General features: G+C 62.4%; 1 protein-coding gene across 3 annotated transcripts; it reads left to right on the top strand.

Moving 5' to 3' along the window:
• Positions 1-23: 23 nt before the first annotated feature.
• RIMS3 (regulating synaptic membrane exocytosis 3) lies at positions 24-20,465 on the top strand. Of its 3 annotated transcripts, none has more exons than XM_048054267.2 (7): positions 24-229; positions 9,860-10,123; positions 11,335-11,476; positions 11,597-11,709; positions 12,781-12,882; positions 12,966-13,105; positions 13,230-20,465. In XM_048054267.2, exons 2-7 carry the CDS (start codon positions 9,904-9,906, stop codon positions 13,440-13,442), a joined length of 930 nt encoding a protein of 309 aa, XP_047910224.2. In that variant the 5' UTR covers positions 24-229; positions 9,860-9,903; the 3' UTR covers positions 13,443-20,465. The 3 variants fall into 3 exon arrangements, with proteins under 3 accessions (XP_047910224.2, XP_066838846.1, XP_066838845.1); XM_066982745.1 differs by lacking the exon at positions 24-229 and adding an exon at positions 2,069-2,133; XM_066982744.1 differs by lacking the exon at positions 24-229 and adding an exon at positions 7,208-7,535.
• The last annotated feature ends 562 nt before the right edge of the window (positions 20,466-21,027 follow it).

The raw sequence follows: 21,027 nt of genomic DNA, 5'->3' as shown, positions 1-21,027 counted from the left end.
GCCGATTTTATAAGTCGTGGTTTATCATCGAAACACGGCAGGCCAAAAAAAATAAAAAAAAAAAAAAACACAAAAAAACCAACTAGCTGCTGGAGGGAGATGGGAGCAGCCTTCCACCAGCGAGGCACGTGCTGTCGCTATCTCTTCCCCGGAACGGATTCGTTCCCAGAAGCGACGCCGTCCCCGCCACGCCGCAGCCTCGTTTGATGGACTGGCCTTTCCTACGGAGGTATTTTCAGCTGGTTTTTCTAAATATTACTCATAAAGGCCCCCCTCCAGACAACCTCTCTCCCTCCCCGAGTTTGTTTATACGCTTTGAATTCTGTTAGGAAACCGTCTCCCTACTTCAGCTCTGTTTTATCCGCGTTGCCATATTTAGTTCTTTCAGCTATTCCTGCTCCTCGCCCAGCTCTCCCCGCGCAGCACCGGGACCTGCCGCGTCCCCGCGTCCCCTTCCCCTCCGGCACCCCGAGGGGCTTTTCTCCCCCGTCCTCCCCACGCCCACAGAAGCCCGTTGCACCTTTCCACCCACTGAGTCCCAAATCGCCCCCCCCCAGACCCGGCACAGGGACACTTGTAGGGGCTTTGCCCACGAGGGCTGGGGGTTCGGTGCCGGCCGCAGCCCCGTGCCCCCCTCACGGCGCGGTGGGGAGCCCGGGGAAGGCCGAGCGCGGCGTTATTTTAGGGAGGGACAGAGTTAAAGCGGGCGAAGGAGGGTTCCCTCGTGGCACGTGGCTGCCATGCCAGCCGCGGTGCGCAGCCTGCGGAGGCAACGCAGGGAACGCGCGGGAGGAATTTGCCATGAGGACAGCGAGTCGCTGCTCCGAGGGAAATTAGTGCGCGCCTTCGGAGAGCCAAGGTGAGTCCAAGGGCAGCGCGGGCACCGGGGCCGCCTCTCCCCTCAGACCTTCTGTCGCCTTCGGAAGGGGCCGGGGCACACAGCGGTGCCCCCATTCCCCCGGGAGAGCCGCGTTTGGGCCCGAGCCAAAGCCCCACGGCCCCCTCATGGCCCCATGGCCCCATGGCACGGCCAACGCAGGCCCTGCCTGTGGGCTGGGGGCACCGACGGCGAGCGGGGACCTCCCGGGCGGGCAGCTCATGGGGTTGGGATCAGCTCTGGGGGTTTACGTGTTCCCTGTGCCCCCGGAGGAGGAGCAGCCACCGCGGTCGCCCGTGGGTTGGCAGCTCTGGGTCCGGCTGGAGGCTTCCCCGGGGGGAGCGGGACCCGGTGGGCAGCTCATGGGGGGTCCGTCTGGTGGGAGCAGGGCCTGGCCGGCGGCCCTGGGGTCCAGCTGGGGGCTTTGGGGTCTGCAGATGTGCAGCAAGGTGCAGCCGGTGGCTCTTGGGGTGGTTCTTGGGATCCGGGTGGTGGGAGAAGGGGCAGCTCGGCAGCTCTCGGGGGCCAACCGATGGACTCAGGCTCCGGGGGTGGGGGCTTCTGGGGTCCGGCCGATGGGCGCAGGGTCCTGCTGGCAGCTCCAGGGGCCTCTGGTTGTTGGCTGTAGGATCCCGCTGGGGGCTTTTAGGGTCTGGCTGATGGCTGTAGGGTCCTGTTGGGGGCTCCCAGGGTCTGGCTGATGGCTGTAGGGTCCCACTGACAGCTGTAGGGTCCTGCTGGGGGCTCTTGGGGTCCGGCTGACGGTTGTAGGGTCCCGCTGGTGTCCCTTGGGGTCTGTCTGATGGCTCTAGGGTCCTGTTGGGGGCTCCTGGGGTCCGGCTGACGGCTGTAGAGTCTTGTTGGGGGCTCTTGGGATCTGGTTGACAGCTGTAGGGTCCCACCCGGGGCTCCTGGGGTCTGGCTGATGGCTCTAGGGTCCTGTTGGGGGCTCCTGGGGTCCGGCTGACGGCTGTAAGGTCCCGCTGGTGGTCTTTAGGATCTGGCTGATGCAGGGCAAGGCGCAGCCGGTGGGGCGGGGGGGGGGCGGTGCAGCGGGGGCAGCTCCCGGCTCCCACCGACGGCTCCGGGCTGCGGGGGCAGCTCCGGGGGTGTGTGGGGGGGCGGCTCCAGGGGGCTCCCCCGGCCCCGCACCGTCGGGGCCGAGCCCGGGGCTCCCCCGCCCGCCGCTCCCAGCAGCCCGCCGGGGCCGAGGGGAGGAGCGGGCACGGGCGGCGGCGGCGGCAGCGGCGGTGGCGGTGAGTGCCCGCGGCGGCGGGGGGGGGGTGGCGGGGGGGGGGGCGCCCCGGGGGCGCCCCGGTCCCCTCGGGGCAGCGGGGCCGCACCTGCAGCCCCGCATCCGCCAAGGGCGGCGGGCCGGGGGATGCCGTCGTGCCCGGGAGGAACGGGACGGCAGCTCCGGTAGCCCCGGGGGAGGGGGGGGGGGGGGGCACGGCGAGGTTGGGGGGGGCAGCACAGGGGGAAGGGGGTCCCCAGCCGTGGGGGGCAGCCCCGGTGCGCGCCCCGTAGCCTTGGGGGTGCCCCCGGTACCCCCCCGGTTTGGAGCCCCCCGCCCCGAATGGCGACGGGGGCACCCCAAGAGCATCGCCGTGCCCAAACAGGGGGGGCTGCGGGGGGGGGCTGCCAGCACCCCCGGGGGGGGCTCCCGGAGCCGAACACCGGGGGCCACACACCGGGACCCCCCCACCCCCCGTTCTCTGGGCTGGGGTGGCGATTCCCAGCCAGCGGCTCGGGAACGGGAGCGCTTTCCCGTGCCATCCATCATCCCCGCTGAAAGCCCGTTGACGTCAACCCCGTCCCGTGCACGCCTGGCCCCGCCGCGGGGGACACTGGGGGTAGGGACCAGCCGAGGTGGGGGGTCCATCCGTCCCGGGGGGGGTGGGGGTCTCAGGGAATCGCCTCGTGGCCCCGTCCCGGCGCTGAGCCCCGCGGGACGCCGGCGCTCACCTCTCGCCTCCCGGTCGCGCTCCGTCCATCCGTCCATCGCTCCGTCCGTCCGTCCCACTCGGCGCTTCTGGAGAGCCCCCGTGGGTGCTGCGGGTGGTCCCGGCGAGGATTGCCGAGGGGTGCCCCGGTGCTGCGGGACGGGCGGGGGTCCCGCGGGGTTACCGAGCCGGGAAGAAGCTGGCACGGCACGCGTAGCCTCCGCGGCACCAGGCAGGACAGGCCCGGTGCCACCCCCGTCCAGTTCCTTGCCTGGTGCACCTCCGGGACGCAGTGTTTCAGGGTGGCTTCGCTGCTCCCCGGGGGGGCCGCACGGTGCCGATGCCCACCCCCATGTGCCCACGGTGCTGCAGCACGCGGGGCTCAGCGAAGGCCGGCGGAGAATCCCGTGGGGCGAGCAGCTCCAGGAGCCCCGAGCTGACCGGCATCGCTCGGCGGAGCGTCCTGAGGCGCCTCGTTGGTGCGCTGCAAAGGCAGGGGACCGCGGCCCCCCCCCCCCCCGGTGGGGGGCACGGGGATGGGCTTTGGGTCAGCACAGCCCCCGTGGGGTCGCTCCCGGGCTCCCACCCGAAGCTTCTCCCCCAGCCCTGGCTCAGACGCGTCCCCGTTCCCCTCCTCACCAGCACCCTGTGCCAAGCTCGCCCGCCTCAAACAGCCCCAGGCCTTCCCCGCCACCCCTCCGTGGGGGCAAACCCGTGCCCCCCCCCCCCCCCCAGCACCGCTCCCTGCTCCCCCCTGAGGTCTCACCCCCAACTCAGGGCTCTCCGTCCCTGCTCCAGGCCCTCCCCCAGAGGCTGCAGGAGCCCTTGTGACACAGGGGCTGAGATCACGGTGTCTCGGTCATCCTCACGCACCCCGAATTGGGGGGGTGAGCCCCCCCAGCCCCCCTAAGCTCCATCCCTTGCTGCCCCCTTGAGCCAAGCCGGGGCCCCCCCGCGGGCTCCCGCTGCACCACGGCCGTACGGGAGGCACGGCGTTGATGCGCGACGCAACTCCAGGTTACGAAAACGCCTGGTTCTCATCCTCCTGCTCATTAAAAACCCAGGCAGCGCAGCGCCGTCTCCTTGCATCCATCTCAGCGCGCCTCAGATGTTTTGTCACGGCGCCTCAGCGAGCAGGGGAGGGGGCTCGGCTGGCAATTACTTGGGAGCGATGTGGCGCGGGACTGAGAGCCCCGCTGGCACGCCCTGCTCGCTGCCTTCCCCACCCGGGGGGTCCCCGCAGGGCTGCGGGGGTCCCGTCCTTCCCACCTGCTCCGGGGGTGCTGTGTCCGACTGCGGGGGGATCGCAGCAGGTGCCCAGGAGCCTCCCCATGCCCCTCGTCTTCCCTCATGGAGCTGGGGGGCTCACGGCCCCCCGTGCCCCATGCCCCGGCTTTAGCCTCAGGGTGGTGGGGGAAGGCTCCCGCGGGCTCTCGGTGTCGCTGCGGCTCCCGTGAGCCTCCCCGGGGCGGGCGGGTTTGCTGCCGAGCCCTTTTTCTGCTGGAGCAGCGCGGTCTTCGCGCTCCAAAAAGCGACTTCTCCTGCAAACCTCACCCGCGGCTCCTGCTGGGCTCTGAAGCGGGCCGGGATCCGCGGGGCTGGGTGCGGCCGGGAGGGACCCTGGGCTGCCGCGGGGGCCACGGTCGCTGCCCGCTGCTGGACACCAAGCTGGGGGGGGCCACAGGGAGCAGCCGATCTCCCGGAGCCCCCCCGGTGGGTTGGGGCACATGTCCTGGAGCTGGGGGGTGGGCTGATCCTGGGGAGCCCAGCGTGAGGCCGTGGCATCGGGCACCTCCGCTGCGAGCGGGCTTGGGCATCTGGGAACAAAAATAATCGGAATTTGGATTCAAACCCGAGGGGTCTTCGCAGCTCTCAGCCCACGTAGGTAGGGCACAGCCCTGGAAGGCGAAGCAATATTTGCTAATGCAGGAGCGGAAGGGGAAAGGGGGGGCTGGGGGGGGGGTGCTGCTGGGTGCTGGCCGCCAGTGGAAGGAAATGGGATGTTCTCTGCGCGAGCAGGAGCGGCAGCGAGGCAGAGCTGACAGCAGCCCTTCCCCTGGAGGAAGCAGCTCCATGAAATATTGATGGGATTCACGCAGCAGACGAGCGGCGTGAGCTGCATTGCGGAGCTCCGCGCCGGGCGGCCGGGAAGGCAGCGGCGGCTGCGTGCCGGGAAGGGCCCCCTGCCCCGCGCGTGGGGCGCGTCGGCACCGCTGCCCCCAGCCCCCTCAGCACCCATGGGAGACACCACCCGCGGGAGAAACGTGCTCTCGCCTCGCCCGGACAGGCTGGTGGCAGGGATGGGGACCCCGTAAGCAGCAGCTCCCCAGGGCGAGGGATTGGGGTCAGCACCGAGGGGACCGCGGCGTCGGGGTGACCCCGATGCTCGCCGCCAGCCCCGGTCCGTGGGGTGGCTTCACCCGGCCGCCCCCCCCGGCTGCAGCCCCCCGGTGCCTTGGGCTCCTCTGATTCCCTGGCGTTGCCTGGGAAACGGTGGGATTCGGCACAGATCTGATTTAACCGCGCCGACGTCACGCCGGGACACGGGGACAGGGACGGCGCGGTCGGGGCGCTGGCCCCGGGGGGTCCTGGCATCTCCAGGGGGGCTCAGCCCAGGGGCACAGGGGGGTGCCCCCCGCTCGCACACCCATCCCCACGCCCACGGGGTGGGCGCGTGAGGGTGCTGTGCCCCCATCCGTCCCTCGTGGAGGTGCTCAGCACCCCGTCCTGCCGGAGCTGCGGCACGCGGGGAGCCAGGGGCTGGGTGCCTGCTTCACGAATCGGGTCGGGAAAAAAAATAACCGTGGCCAAGGCGCTGTGCGGGCACGGCCAGGAGGGAGGAAGGCGTGCTCCCGCGTGGGACCGGGGGTCGGCGTTTCGTGTTGTCACTGCCTGGGCTGTGCTGGGCACCATGTGCGGGGCTGCAGCTCCGGTTCGGTACCGCCACGGGTCCCGGCAGTGCCCCCGGGCTGTCCCTGAGCCGGGGGAGCAGCACGGAGCAGAGCCCCCGGAGCTGCGAGGCCGCGCAGAGCCCGACCCCAGCCTGCTCACCCCACGAGAGGAGGAGCTGCCCCTCTCCACGAGGACCTCTCTCGGCCCCTGGGGACCACCGCGGCATCGTCCCCGTCACCGCCATCCACGGGGCAGGGCCGGGCAGGGGGAGCTCAGGGGAACCGGGCGGCGAGGGCAGCCCCCAGCACCGCAGCCCCCTGCCCCCGGCTGCTGCGGGGCCTTCAGGGCCCAGGCAGGAGCACACCCTCCTCATCCTCAGCCTCATAAAACCTCGGTCGTGCGGCAGCTGGGCCCTTTCCTGGGTGCGGGGGCTCCCCAGAGGGTCCCGGTGCCCCCCCCCCCCCTCCCCCGGGCAGCCCCTCGAGCCTGGCACGTGCTGCTGGGTCAGGCTGCGGTGCTTTCAGCTCGGTTGTAAGGAGAGGCAGAAAAAAAAAAGGGAGAAAAGCTGTGTTTGGATCAAACCCTGGGATCTGGGGGAAGAACTCTCTCCCGTAAGCTCCGCTCGTCCCACCAGCGGAGCATGCGGAGACCCCTCCTTGGATTTCGAGGTTCCTGTTGCCCCTGGAGGTCATGCAGGAGGACCGATGCTGCGCCTGCAGCTTGGCTCACCCAGAACATAGCTTCTGCAACCCGCGTGAGCAGTCCGGCGTCTGGCTCCAGTAGCTGGAGCTCCTTACAAGTCCTCAGCTCGGGTGCACTGAATTACACACCTCTTGCTGGGCAATTACGTTTATATGAGCAGCCGCCTATCAAACCTGGAGCATTTAATTAGAATTAAGTACCTGAGGGGGGAATAAAGCCTTACCTTACTCCCTGGTACGAGGAGCAGCGCGCGCTGGTGAGCTGCTCCGCTACGTCTCGCCCCTGTGCCTGGCTCAGGGTCCGCAGGACCTCGGAGCACGAGCCACAGCGAGGATTTCTCTCCCCAGAGGTGCCAATGTCAGTGCCCACCTGCTCCAGGCAGCCCCCAGAGCACAGGGAGCCCCCCCCCATCCCTGGGGACACCCCCCTGGGGCCCCAAGCCAGCCCCCAGACCCCTCTGTGCCCTTCCCCAGCAAGGCAGGGTCCCATCGGGTGCTCCTTTATCTCCTCCTCCTCCCCCTCTCCCCACCCCCATGAGGGACCCTTCCTCACCTGTGCGGGGGGCACCCGCCTGGCTCCTCCCTCCCTCGGAGCCTTTGTCAACATCCCCCTTTTTCCGTCAGTGCTTCGTTATTGAATTATTGCTGTCATTGTTAAACACCTCCTGGTGGGGTGCTTGGGGCCAGGGCCCCCCCCCCCCCCGCAGCCCTCACCGGGACACCTACAGCGCTGCACGGGCTCTGCCATCTCCCTGGGCCCCCCCCCCCCAAATGCCCGTGACCCCCACCCTCTGACCATCCCCGCTCCCCCCTTTTCCCAGTTCCAGCATCATCCAGCGGGGACCCCCCACGGGGGGGGCTGGGGGCACCCGCCGCCCCCCACCACCCCCACGGCGCGGCGATGCCCGCGGCGCTGGACCACGGTGCTGGGCTCGGGGCCGGGAGGAGAACTGGGTCAGCCGGGTAACCATGGAGATGCTGAAGCAGCGCCGGCACAGCCCCGCTCTCCAGAAACCTTCAAGGATTTCACCAGGCTGGCACCCTCCGTCGGCAGCGGGGCCGGGGGGGCCGAGCCTGGGGACGGCAGGGTGCCCGCTGCCGCTCCCCGACCTGCACCGGGCGGTAAGGGGCCTGCTGCTCTCCTGTGCCTTTGGGGTGGGGGTGTGTGGGGGGGGGGGGGGGGGGGCTCGGGGCTGCGGGCAGCCCCCCTGGGCTCCGGTGGTGATGGAGACGCAGGAGGGGAGCCGCGATCCCGGCCATCGCGCTTCTCCTGCACGTTGCGCATCGGCTCCGGCTGCCGAGCCGCGGGTCTTGGGGGGGGGGGGTGCCGGGGCTGTGACATCTCCCCCCGGCCGCTCGCTTGGTCCCCGGGGGCTCGGCGTTGAGCCCAGCCCACGGGGAGGATGGGGCTCGGTGTCTGGGGCACGGCTCCCGCAGCATCAGGGCGCTGCCGGCGGCGGTCGCGTCCCACGAGGCCGGTGGTAAGGGGCTGGAGGGGGCTGTGGGCTCTGCCACCTCCCCCCGGCCTGGGCTCGGGGCCAGGGGGCTCCATGTGGGGAGGGAAGGAAGGGGCTTGCATGGGGCTGAGCCGCTGCCGGAGCCTTGCGGCTCTGGGGATCCCGTGGGGAGAAGGAATGAAGTCCGGAGGGTGGGCGAAGGGGAGAGACCCCCGCGGCCGGGGACGCGCCGGGACCGCTCGGGGAGGCGGTGGTGGTGCTGAGGCCGCTGGTGGCGGTGCTGAGGCCGGCTCCGTGGTGGCTGCTGGCTCAGGGCTCCAGCCGAGCTCATCTCAGCACCGAGAGCCGCGCATCCCCCCCGGCCCCGCTCCCTGCAGGAGCCGTAAGCGGATCAGGAAAAGCGATCCGGGGTAAATTTCAGGGCAGGGTAAAGAAAATCCTTCCTTTGGGCTGAGGAGCGCGCTCCTCTCCAGTGGCGGGGGGTTATCCCCCCCGGGGGCTGCGTTGGCAGCGGACCTGGTAGCGCGCTGCTCTCATCATCTTGTCTGCTCCCACCAGAGCTCGGTGCTCGCAGCAGCCGAAGCGCCGGGCAGGGAAAACGGCCGCAGGAGCCCCCCGGTGCCCTCCTGGCCGTGGAGCGACGCGGCCCCGTTACACCGCGGCCCCGTTACACCACGGCCCCGTTGTGCTGTGGCTCCACTCGCCCGCAGAGCTGTGGGGAAAGGCCTGGCCGAGCCCTTGTGCGTTTGTTTCAGCCCCGGGCAGTGCCAGTGTTACAGGTGGGGAAACTGAGGCATGGCGCAGGGAGGTGGCGCGCAGAGGCCGAGTTGGGGCCGAATTTGGAGCCCGGAGGGAGAGCAGCACGCGGCGCGGGGCAGCATCTGCTGCTCCTGGAGGCTTTCTGTGGCTTGCTGCGGCCAGCTGCGGACCTCAGGTACCAGCACGGACAGGAGCTGCTGGGCTGCGAGGGCACAGCCCGGAGGCTCTGGACCCCCGTGGCAGCAGGAGCCCAGCTCCTGGGGCTCCTCCTGCGGAGCCTCCCCTGGAAAACCAGCCACAGGCACAGAAACCCCAGCCCGAAGGGACGGTGGCGCGGCTGCGTCCCCTGGCAGCCAATTAACGGTACCAGGGACTAAGCCACCGCTTGCCCCCTCCAAAACCGATAACTCCACGAGTTCAGGTGATGCCAGGACCCGTGCGGCAGAGCCGGGGGGCAGCAGAAGCCCCCCCATTGCCCCGTGCCCAGCTCTAACTCAGCCTCCCCGTTTGTGCCTTCCTGAAAGAGAAATATTTTCCCAGGCGCTGCCTTCGCGCATTACCGTAAAGTGGCTTCACTTGGCCTGCGGTTAATAATTCACCTCTCCCTGGAAGATGGATGCTCCCATCCCGCCGGAGTTTAAATATTCATGGCGAGGGAAGGGAAGGGAAGGGAAGGCGGCGAGGGCTGGTGCAGGGGGGGCAGCCTCCCCACAGCCTCTGCAGCCGGTGACACCCCGGTGCCCAGTCCCGGTGTGGCTGGGGGGGGGCTCCCCAGGCACCCCCCCGCTGCCAGGGTTCCAGGTGGGTGCCAGCAGCCCCCCGTGTGGTTTGCGGGGCTGGGGCTGGATGCGGCCCCGTGGCAGGCAGCCATCTCGGGGCGGAGCAGCGGCAGGGCCGGAGCAGCACGCAGCGATGCTGCAGCTGCTTTTTGGCGAAGGAGGCGTGCGCGGGGGGAACTTGGCTGGGTGCGATTTCCCCTGGGCACCCTCAGCGCGGGTGGATGGGGCCATCCCCGAGCCCCACGGCACCCTCCTGCCCCTGGCCATCAGGGGGTGCAGGTCTGGGGTGGGGACAAATGGCCCTGACACGCCGTAGTGCCCGAATTTCCTCGTGTGAATGCCTCGGAGGGACCATCCATCCCAGCCGGGGCCGCCGCAGGGGGAGCACGGTGACATGCCCAGCGCCACCGCCGAGCCGCTGCTGACGTGACCCCTGGCTTCCCCCCCGCAGCTGATCCCACCCAGCAGAGCCGGCGAGCGAGCCAGCGTCCGACCATGTTCAACGGGGATGCGAGCTCCTCCGCCGCCAGGAATGTCGTCCGCAGCTCCAGCATCAGCGGCGAGATGTACAGCCTCGAGAAGAGCGCGCGGGGCAGCGCCGACTCCGTCAGCATCATGGCCAGCAAGAAGCGGCGCTCCAGCCTGGGCGCCAAGATGGTGGCGATCGTGGGGCTGTCGCAGTGGAGCAAGAGCACGCTGCAGCTCAACCAGAGCGGTGAGCGGGGGGCACGCCCCCCCCCAGAGTGCCCCGACCCCGGGATTTGCAACAGCCCAGCTGCCCGTTTCTGGTTAAAATAGCCAAAAAAAAAAGCTGTCCTGAGTCCCTCCCGGCTCAGCCGTGCTCCCCCAGGTGCTGAAGGCGTTGCAAACCTGAGCTGGAGCTCGGGATGGGCTGGCAGGGAGGGGAGAACTCGCAGAAAGGACTTGTCAGGTGCTCTGACCATGGGAAACATTTAAATTTTCAACAGGCAGGGGAAGCAAAAAGCTCGGTTTAGTGCAGGCTTTTCCTCTAGTTACTGCTTTCAGTTATGGCTCACGTTGGCATGTCGTGATTCAGGAGATGTTCTATAAGGAGAGGAGTTCATTTGGAGCCCTCCAGCCCCGCACACCCAGGGTGTTACGGGAGGGCTGTAATCAGCCCCAGAAGCCCAGCCAAGCGTGCCAGGGGCCAGCAGGAGCCCACCTGGGGCCAGCAGGAGCCCACCTGGGGCCAGCAGGGCTGCACCTCCCTGGCCAGCAGAGCAGCTGCGGGCCCCTCTCTGAGCGTGGCTCCAGGAGCGAGCCGCCCGTGCCATGGCTTCGTGCTTAAGTAGCATTTGCCAGTCCTGGCCGCCGCCCCCAGCCTTCCCCCATCACCTTAAAAGACCCAAGACAGTTGGATTTATATAAAAAAACAACAGCAACGATCACAGCGTCCTGCCCGCTCTGCTGGAGGCACTCGGGGGTGTTGGGGACCAGCCTTGTGGCACCGGGTAGGGGACCGGGGGGTCTGCACCGGTCCCGCAGCTGGAGGAACGCCAGAGCAGAGACCGGTGCTGGGGTCGGGGTGGGAGCTCAGCGATCCCCTCGTCCCGGGGCCGGGCGCTGGAAGTGGGCCGAGGCTGGACCAGTGCCCGGCAGCTTTTGGCAGCGCCAGCGGGCGCGTGCTGGGGAGCATCGCGGCAGCGCTTGGCTGAACGCACCGACGGGCAAACACTGCACAAGAGGTGTGGGTGCCTAAATCTCCGCCCCACCCCACGCCCGGGTGTGCAGCGCTCCCCTGGGGCAGCCCTAAATCAGCAGAGGACAAACCTGATCCCCCCGGGCTGGCCACGCTGCGGGACCGCTGCTTGCTGGCAGTGCCGGGGGGGTTGCTCGGGCCACGCTCCTCCTGCCGCCGTGTGCCATCGCCGGCTCCCTGTGCTCACCCCGTGTCTCTGCTCGCAGAGGGCGGCCCCAAAAAGCTGCGCAGCAACATCCGGCGGAGCACCGAGACCGGCATCGCGGTGGAGATGAGGACCAGGGTCACCCGGCAAGGCAGCCGCGAGTCCACCGACGGCAGCACCAACAGCAACAGCTCCGACGGCACGTAAGGCCCGGCCGGCGCGCGGGCACCTGGTCTGGGGTGGCGAGGGGTCCCCAGGGCCATCGGGTGCGTGCCCTGCACGTGCTGCAGGTCCATGGCAGCACTCTGCTCCATCCCACACAGGTTCATCTTCCCCACCACGCGGCTGGGCGCCGAGAGCCAGTTCAGTGACTTCCTCGACGGGCTGGGGCCGGGGCAGCTGGTGGGGCGGCAGACGCTGGCCACCCCCCCGATGGGTGAGTGCCGGGGGGATTGGGGGGGCTCCACGCTGCACCCGGGGCTGGGGCAGGAGGATGCTGCGGGTGCCGCACGTGCACCAGCACCAGGATCCATCCCAGCAGCACCCCTCGCTGCTAGACACGTGCTGGGGCCATGCATGGCTTGCAGACGCCCCCGTCCTGCTGCTGTTTCTGGCCAGTGCCAGCACCCCCACTGCTCCCAGGGCACCCCCAGGTGCCTGCCCTGTGTCCTGCATGGGGACAGGGGGGAGCAGACAGACCAGGGCCACCTCCTGACCCCCCAGTTCCTGCAGCACCGTGATCTGTTCCCACCAGCCCCATTCCCAGTGGGACAGGAGGGAAGGGAAGGAGACAGATCCCCAGAGTAACACCAGCATTGCCCGTGGCACACCAGAGCCCTGCGGTGCTGCCGTTCCCCATGGCACCATCAGCTCGTTCCTCTCCCCTCTCCGGCTCCTCGTGCCGTGCTGGGCCGAGCCTGACCTGCCGTTGAAACGCCGAGTGTGTTTTGAGAACATCCAGGTTCATCTCCTTGCCATTAAACCCCGCTGGGACATCAGCACGCCCCTTCCCTGTCCCCCGCCTCCCTGAGGCCACAAGGCAGCGAGCGACGGGGACGCGGCGGCCGCGGGACACGCGTATGTACGAGCAGGACAGCGTAAGTGGGAGAGCACCACCACGGCCAGCTCACAGGTGCCCGTTCGTGTTTCCTCCTCCTGCTGCTGCAGGGCAGGACCCCGGTGAGACCCCTGGGACGACGGCAGTGGTGGGCACCAGCTCCGCACCCCTGCCCCAGGCAGGAAGGGGGCAGGAGGTGGCCGTCCCCGGTCCCCCTTAGCCCCTCACACCCAGCTCTTTGGCTTTGTCCTTCCTCAAATCCTGTTGGGGGGATGCTTGGGGTGCTTTCAGCTGGGTGCTGAGGATGGGGGGGGCAGGCGGTGGGGTGGGGACACCGGGGTGCCAGCACTGACCCCGATGGCCGGGGACTGTCCCAGCCCCGGGCTGCAGCTCGTCCCCGTGGGAGATGGGCACGGGAAGGGTGCTGAGCGCGTCCCTTCCCCTGGCCAGGCGACGTCCACGTGGGCATGGCCGACCGCAGCGGGCAGCTGGAGGTGGAGGTGATCCAGGCGAGGGGACTCATCCCGAAGATGGGCTCCAAATCCATCCCTGGTAGGTGGCTGGGGAGGGACGGGGATGGAGCCAGCACCATGTCGGGGCTCCAAGCCAGCGCTTCTCCCCCCTTCCCAACGCAGCCACCTACGTGAAGGTTTACCTGCTGGAGAACGGCGTCTGCCTGGCCAAGAAGAAGACCAAGGTGGTGAAGAAGACCTGCGACCCGTCCTACCAGCAGGCCCTGCTCTTCGAGGAGAGCCCCCAGGGCAAAGTCCTGCAGGTGATGTCCTGGTGCAGCCGCCAGCAGCTCCTCGGGGACGGGGGGAGCAGGGCAGGGTACACGCACCCAGCATCCCCATCCCGACCCCGGGAGCAGCTCCATTAACGCTGTTTCTGCCCCGCAGGTGATCGTGTGGGGCGACTACGGGCGCATGGACCACAAGTGCTTCATGGGGATGGCGCAGATCGTCTTGGAGGAGCTTGACCTCTCCAGCGCGGTGACGGGCTGGTACAAACTCTTCCCCACCTCCTCCCTGGCCGACTCCAGCATCGGGCCCCTGGCGCGCCGCCTCTCCCAGTCGTCCCTGGAGAGCTCCACCAGCCCCTCCTGCCCGTAGCGGCAGCTCGGTACCAGAGGCCGGGCGGGGAAGGAGACGTCCTGACCTACCAAAACTGTCGGTGGATGGCTGTAAATATCCCGTCCTCTTTTTTTTTTTTTTCCTTTTTTTTTTTTTAAATCTCCTTCCCGACGCAAACCTGCTCTCGGCACGCTCCTCCCCGAGCGAGCGCCCCAGCGCTCAGGGAGCGGGGACCGTGGGCATCAAGACGGGGGGCAGTGAAGGCCCTTGTGCCGCAGGGGGGGAGCCGCAGCCCCCCGGGGAGGACGGGCACGACGCCGTGCTCCTCTCGGCCACAGCAGCCCGGTCACGCTCATCCAGCGCCACTGCAAGAAGTAGCATGACGCCTCGACTTCTTTTCCTTCGATTTTGTTTCCTTGCCTCCGAGGAAAAGGTAGCTTTTCAAGGAAAGAAACTCAGAAAAAAAATCCAACTCAGCACTACTATTTTTTTTGTTCTTCAAGGAATGTAGCATCTTCGATTATGTAGCTTGCCACGTGCTAACACCACACTCACTGCAATATCTGAGACTCGGCGCTGACGGATACATCTGCCAGACACTGCCCGTTTGTTCGTTTTCCGACACAAACCCTGCGACGCTGAGCAAGCCGTTCTGGTGACCATTTTTTTTTTTTTTTTTTTTTTTTTTTTTTTTTTAACTCTGGTAGCATTCAGCCTGTGACAGTGACATTGCCAAAGGGACAGAGCACGGACAAGGGCGTGCGCCACCCCCTCCAAGCACGGGCTGGTCTTGTCCTTGTGTTTCACTGCTCACCGTCGTCTCGTGCGGCCACGGCGAGCCCCAAAACGTCAACTCTGCGCTGCCCGAGGTGAGCGCGAGAGCCCCGAGGGAGCAGGGACGGGGTGACGCTGGCTGAGCCGCTGCCTTCCAGCCCCTGCCTTCCTCCGCCACCCTCCTCCTCCTCACGCCTCCAGGGGGGTGCTGGGGGGTCCCAGCTCCCGGGTACGCTACAGGGGAACATCTCAACGGCGTCTTCTGCTGATCTGGAATTAGGGGGACTGAGAGGTTACGAACAAAGGACTCGATGCTTTGAGTTTATTTTCAGGATGAGTGTTGTTTTTTTTTTTCTTTGTATGTTTTGTTTGTTTGTTTTTAAAGCAGCATTTTGGTTCCCCCGAGGGACCAGTTCTTGTAGCAAAACCGAGAATTACGGAAGCTTTTTTTGAAGGTGCCTAATGAAATTTGCTGAAACTACTCAGGGGAGACACCACTAGAAACTCTGGTTTCTTCGTAAGATACACTTCACACAATGACTGTCCTGAAGGATCAGGTTCCAAAAGAGAGGGAAAAGAGCAGCAAACCACAACACACCAAAACACGAGCAGTCTTGAGACTGGAAGAGGACAAAAGGTTAATGGGGAATTTCTACTGCCCAGATGGCTCTGGCCTTCAGTCTTTAACACAAACCAACCAACAGCACAGTTGGGATTTTTTTACAATTATTTGTCGGCAAAGCAGAGGATTTCACAATGCACAGAGCACAAGAACAACCTGCGGTTCTCCCGGCGATGCTGGGACCGATGAACCAGCTCGAACCCGTCGCCACGAAGGAACAAAACCAAACCTGAAGGAAAAGACTGTTGCGACGAAGCTGTCCCCTCGCAGAACAGACCGGGGGGGGGCAGCGAAACCCCACTGCCCAGCAGCTGCTTTACCCCACACCCCGCTTTCAGCATCATCGTGTCAAGGAATTCCAGCTGCTATCGTGTATGTCAGATCTTTACCAAACCACAACTGCCGTGCACCTCCGAGAGCAGGCAGGGTGCTGCTGGCCGGGGGTGGCGAGGGGCTGCTTCAAGACCACAGGGCCGCCCCCGGGCCAAGCATCGAGCCCTCGCCTGGCACGGGGCTGCAGCACAAGCTGGGGGGGTCCTGCGGTTTGAGGAGGCAAGCTCGGTGCCCTGCTCGCTGGAGCAGGCATAAACAAGGGGTTTAAAAGAGGCCTTCCTCCTTGGAACTAACTCTGTTTGCTTTACCGGCTCAATTTCATCGTAAAAAAGTAGAAGCCTGCCTTTCAGCAGCGGGACAATAACCACGAGCACAGGGAATGGGGACAGCAGCGCGGGCAAAGCCTGGAGCTCTGCGGGGATTTTCTGCTCGCCAGTTCGGACACATCGCTGGCTCTGTGGCTCTCCAGCGAGTTTTGGAGCCCTACTTCTCCCCCCCAGGCAGCACAGTGCTTTTGTTGAGATCCAGAAGAGCAGCTGCGGGAGCACGGAGCCAGGCGGGTGCGCACCCCCAGCAGGTGCTGAGGTCCAACAAAGGCTCCCCTGGTTCTGCGCCAACCCCAAAAACCAACCGCAGCCGGCGCTCGGAGAACCCAGCACCCAGAGGGAGCGCCTGAAGGGCGCAGCTGGGTGCTCCAGGGAGCATGGAAAACCCAAATATTTGGGCTTACTTTTTATCACTAAGGAATTGATAACGCGTTGGAGGATAACGGTACAGCCAGGATCAGAACAAACCGCTCCCCGATCCTTTCTCGGTGGTGTATTCCTGTCTGCTGCAAGGCGAGGGGCTCCTGGGGGTGACTCCTGCTGCCCACCGAGGTGCAGCCACCGTGCCAGTGACTTCAAGCGATTGCCGTTACTCACCAGACACTGAAACCCATCGAAACCTTAACTTCACTCTCAGCACTGCGTACCTGGTCCCCGCAGGGAGCTGGTGCTCGCTTTTTGGGGAAGCCCCTGGGTCACGACCCACCTTATGCTGGCATGGAGAAATGACAGAGGGAGAAGCAACCCAAGTGTTTACCCATGTTTACATTGCAGCATCAGCTCCTTCTCATTTCTGACTGCATGAGCCGTGCATCAGACGTTTCCCCCCCTCAAACGAGAGCAAAACAGCCAAGTTACCCCACTGCTTTCTACATGGGACACCAGAAAAACCACGAGCTCCTGGACTCAGGTTTTTTCCGGGGGGATGTTTCCTTGCAGAGGGCATTTTTGTGTGCTATCCGATTTGCAAGAGGTGGCTGCACTAACCGGGTGTCACGCGTTAGATTGTTTCATCTCCTTCCTCCGCCCTCCATCAGGAAAGGAAATTCAGGCCGTTCTACTTTGCAGATATTTTCCCCTAGAAAAAAAGTTATTAATATCAAACCAAGTAAGCTTTGCAGGCCGTTTTACGCCCAGCACTCGCAGCAGTAAGTCAGCAGGCAGCAGCACCCACCTGAGACACAGATGATCTTACTATAGCACAGCTGATGGGGCAGCTTACCCTGGTGTCAGAATCGAGGCGCCCTAGTTCAGTAACAAGGGTGGATTTTGCCAAAATAGCCTTGAACTGATACTTAAACAACCCCTAAATTCCTGTCAAAAAGCCAGTCGCAGCCACGCAGCAAAGCACAGAAACCACCACAGGATTTCATGCCTAAGCCTGAGCTATCCCTGGATTTTCTACGAGCCAGGGATGGGCCTTATTTGCCAAAATTGAGCAACTGAACATTTCCTAGGGCACCGGGCCAGGCTTCCGGGCACAGTCAGAAATTAGCTCCTGTTTCATCAGCTCCACAGCATGTTGAAAGCACGGGGAGAGGATGCTTGGACGTAGAGCTGTCCTGAAACCAAGTGAGGTACAGAACCAGTGAACTTGCCCGCAGTAACCAAACCCGTTAGGTGGCTTGGGAAAATGCCACAGAGCAACAGAGATGGTGGGAAGCATTCCCTCCACGGCCACCTTTCCCACCCCTTAAAACCTTTCCTGCAGAAGCAGTTAAAGCATAGCACTGGGCTGCAAACAGGAGGCCAGAAACTCCTGCAGGAGCGGGGCCAGGACTGCCCCTGCTGATAGGGAATTATTCCTGTTCAGCTCCTTACGAGACTGCTCTCAGCAGCGACACGCTTTGCTCTAAGTCTCGTATTTGTGTGCGTGAGGTTAACGTGTTTAAAAACCTTTGCTTGTTTCAGTCGGCTTGGAAATACCTAGCAGCAGTGTACGATGTAAGGGTCTTTACTGCCACAAGGCCATTTATAAGAACAGCCCTGGTGATGTTTTTCCAGGTGAAAAGAGCCCACCTATTTTTTTCCAGTTGACTCAGACACTCCTTCCCAGATTGATGTGAAACGCTTGGACGATGCACATCTGTAAATTTCCTTAAGGGTGTGCGTTTGGTTACTGATTTGGAAAATAACTGCATTTTAAAGGTCAAGGAACAGTGCTCAGGCACCGTTCTTCTCGGTGGCTGAGTCCAAAGCCTGAAAGTGTTTTGCATAAGAGATGGAAACATATTAAGAGCTCGCTCTGCTTTCCTTTAGGTTTTCATGCCTCTAGACAGATTTCTAAAATTACCTTCTGTAAAAGCAAGGTTCGCATCCCATGACGTGCCAAAGGCATGATGGCCCCTTCCACTGTTCCTTTAGCGAAGCTGTTTCAACTGGAAGTCTTCCTCCTACACCGTGTTCACAAGCATAGGGAACACCCCCACGGCTGGTTGTTAGAGGTGCAACCATTATGTTCAGGAGCTAAAAAGGCTGCAGAAATGACTGCCTATGGAAAAAGAACCATCTGCAAGGAGCACGTTTGGGAACCGGGGGGTAAAGCAGCGCCCCGTGTAACAAGGGGTTACGCAGAACAGACGGAGGGACCAGCTGTGATAACGCCCCGCCTAGGCGGTCACCTTAGCTGAGCTCGTCCGTATTTCGTGAAGATTTAGGTTTTAAAGGCAGAAAATGTACAGTAAAGGGCCTAAGTGTTTGTCTTGCTGTCTGAATAACCGCCACACTGTTAAACCCCGATCATCTGCCCCGGGCACAGACACCAGGACCCCGCTGTGCCTGGCTGGAGCGCTGATTATCGGTATACCTCATTTGATTCTTTTCCTTTTTTTTTTTTTTTTTTTTTTTCCTTTTCCCTCTTTAAGAACCAGAGCTTAGTGCACTCTGTCACATTCAGGTTATTTTTTGTTGTAATTGTGCAATGAAGAGCAATTGTTTTGGGTGTGCTTTTACCACCTGCTCCCATGCTGGCTCCAGCGAGTCCAGCCCCTGCTTCGTTGAGCACTTGCACTACTGATGGCTGAGCTGGAGGGCAGGGACACCAGGAGCCAGGGCGCTTCTTTGGAGGGAGGGATGGTGTGGCAGGGCAGCAGGCACCCCGTCGTCTCTCCTGTTAAAAAGCAGGTGGATAAACAGCACCTAAGGGCTACTCCTTAGCCTGGCACAGGGGTGTTCAGTCCTGCACCTCCCCAAAAAGGGCCAGCAACGAGGTGAGCATCTCAGATGCAAGGAGCTGAGGACAGCGCTGCTGCTCCCGGGTGTGCACATCCCCACCACCTCCCTCTGCAGGCTTTTTCCTGGAGAAGAAGCCTCAGGAGCACACAAAAAGTTGGAAGGAAGGCGTTGTATGGGGAATGCCATCTGTAGAGAGCTGCTGGATCCTGGTGCTGGCCAGAAAAAAGGGACCTTTGACCTGACACACGCAGCGAGAGCCACGAAGCTGTGCCTGCTGTCGAGGTCCGGGGGCAGCAGCACTCCCCTCCTCAAAGCCGAGTGGCCAGGGCCCCGGCGGTGGATGCCTGGTGAACGTTAGCACTTTGAAGTTGGTGGCCTTGTTTTCTTAAAGGGCTTGATCTTTTCGTGCAGTTAGAACTAAATCTTCCCCATCATGTTGTCCTATTCCCCACCTCAAAGATTAAATGAACAAGCACCTGGGCCGTTTAAAAGTTTGTCCAGGACTCAAGAATCTGTCATTGATCTCAGAAGTTTATACCTCAAATATAAAAACAAGCGTATACATCTAGCTTAATAACAAAGTAGCAGCTCCAAGGCTGAACTGCAGTTTGTCCTTGAATCTGATTATTAGCAGCAACAGGAAAAAAACAATACCAAACCCAATTAAGCACACAAAAAGCACCAAGTTTTTAGAAGCACCTGAACTGAAGTGTTCATTCTATCAAAAAACTCAGAATTTCTATTTCCAACCTACGAGATCTGAAGGATTTTACCTATTCCTTAAACCTCTTTACACACAGCCTATGCCTTTTTAACTTTGTTGGCCCCCTACGAAGTAGGACAGCGGAGCAGTTAGTAACATGCACCAACAAAGGAAATTCACACAGAAGGGTCCAAGATCGTTAAAGGTACGAGGCAATGAGATGCACCCGAGACTTCTCAGCCAGCCGCTGCTAACCAGAGCCTTCTCTCTCCAGGTAGCTTGCTTCAAAAGGCTAAGAGGAGTATCCTGACCGGGGTGCATCACACCGAAGCGATCCAACCATACACGTACACAAACCTATGCTACTTCACATTTTCACTCCTAAAGTACCCAACAAACTGCATTGGAAAGAATTACCTAAACCAAGAGAGATGGATTAGACTGGAGAGTTGTCAGAACACCATTAGCCACGAGTTAATTGCTACTACGAGCTTAGCTTCCAACCTCAGACAAAGCAGGTAGCAGACATCTCCCCCTCTGAGCGGCAGACGCCAGCTGTGGGTCTCCGTGTACCGGGACCTAAGAGGAAAAGGAGAGTTAGGTGCAGAACTCACAGTACTTACCCTGGGTAGCTTTTCACTTTTGGAAGTCAGGATGTAATTGCATTAGTGAACAGATTTGGCTGCCTTCACTAATCCACTCATTTTGTAGTAAACTTTGCTTTGATGACAGATTCATAAGTTTAACAACTCCACCTTAAAATAAATGCCACCGAGGGGTGAACCAGGGGCTTCTTTAAGCCCCAGTTCCGTATTCCAGACAAGGGGATGGGCTTGTGATGGATACTTGAGAATGGTTATAGATTTAAAAAAAAGCAAATGGCAATTTTATACTTGTGTTATGTAATGTTTTATATGTGCGTGGTCTTTCTTAATGTAAAACTCTTGTATTTTTGTGGTTTATATGCAGCAGGACTGATGGCTGTGAGGGTGCACGCTATTTTGTAAAATATTCTTAGCCAGTTTTCCCAAGGAGGAACAAACTGAAGTATTCACATTTTCATTGGCTTGTACCTGCATGTACAGTACTGGGGCAGCAAGTGAAGATGATTAAAGCCAGCTTGAAAACAACTTCTGGGCTTGAGTTGAGCTTCACAAAGCATCCAGCCGCAAACCGTGTGTAGCTTAGAGCCAACCCTCTCCCCCAAAACAGAGATGTTAGGGAGGAGGAAGAAACCCTCTTTTCTGACAGACCAGCCTTTCTTTCCCCACCTGAAAAGAACAGTTTTTACTGGAGGAAAAATACCATAATTAATATGCACCATAATTAATATGCAAGCAGAGTAACATCAACTCAAGGCTCACACAGTTCACCGAGCTCTCCTGCAGCTGCGCACAGCCACCCACAGCCCTAAGAAAACTGGCCTTCTTTATGTGACTCAAAATCCCCCCAACCCTTTCTCTGAAAGCTTAAAATGTACCTTTTGAATAGACCTTGGTCAGGTTTTATTGAACTGCAGTGTGGGGCTGCAGTTCTCCCATTCCTCCCAGCTGCAGGAATGCTGCATCTACCCGCACCCCTGAGCTGCAGGTTTCTGTTGTATATAAAACTGTCAACTGACCTGATTTCGCCCCTGCTGAGCCTGGTTCTTTGCAGGCTGCCTAGCCCTCAGCTTTCAGGCAAACACTGTTC

The sequence above is a fragment of the Anser cygnoides genome, chromosome 24, assembly GCF_040182565.1.
Source record: "Anser cygnoides isolate HZ-2024a breed goose chromosome 24, Taihu_goose_T2T_genome, whole genome shotgun sequence".
NCBI classification, from domain to species: Eukaryota; Metazoa; Chordata; class Aves; order Anseriformes; family Anatidae; genus Anser; species Anser cygnoides.
This window is presented reverse-complemented; position numbering and strand designations above follow the sequence as displayed.

Coding starts and splice junctions, on each gene's coding strand:
- RIMS3 (XM_048054267.2), top strand. CDS start 9,904: ATGTTCAACGGGGATGCGAGCTCCTCCGCCGCCAGGAATGTCGTCCGC. Junction 10,124..11,334: donor GCTGCAGCTCAACCAGAGCG/GTGAGCGGGGGG, acceptor CTCTGCTCGCAG/AGGGCGGCCCCAAAAAGCTG. Junction 11,710..12,780: donor GCTGGCCACCCCCCCGATGG/GTGAGTGCCGGG, acceptor TCCCCTGGCCAG/GCGACGTCCACGTGGGCATG.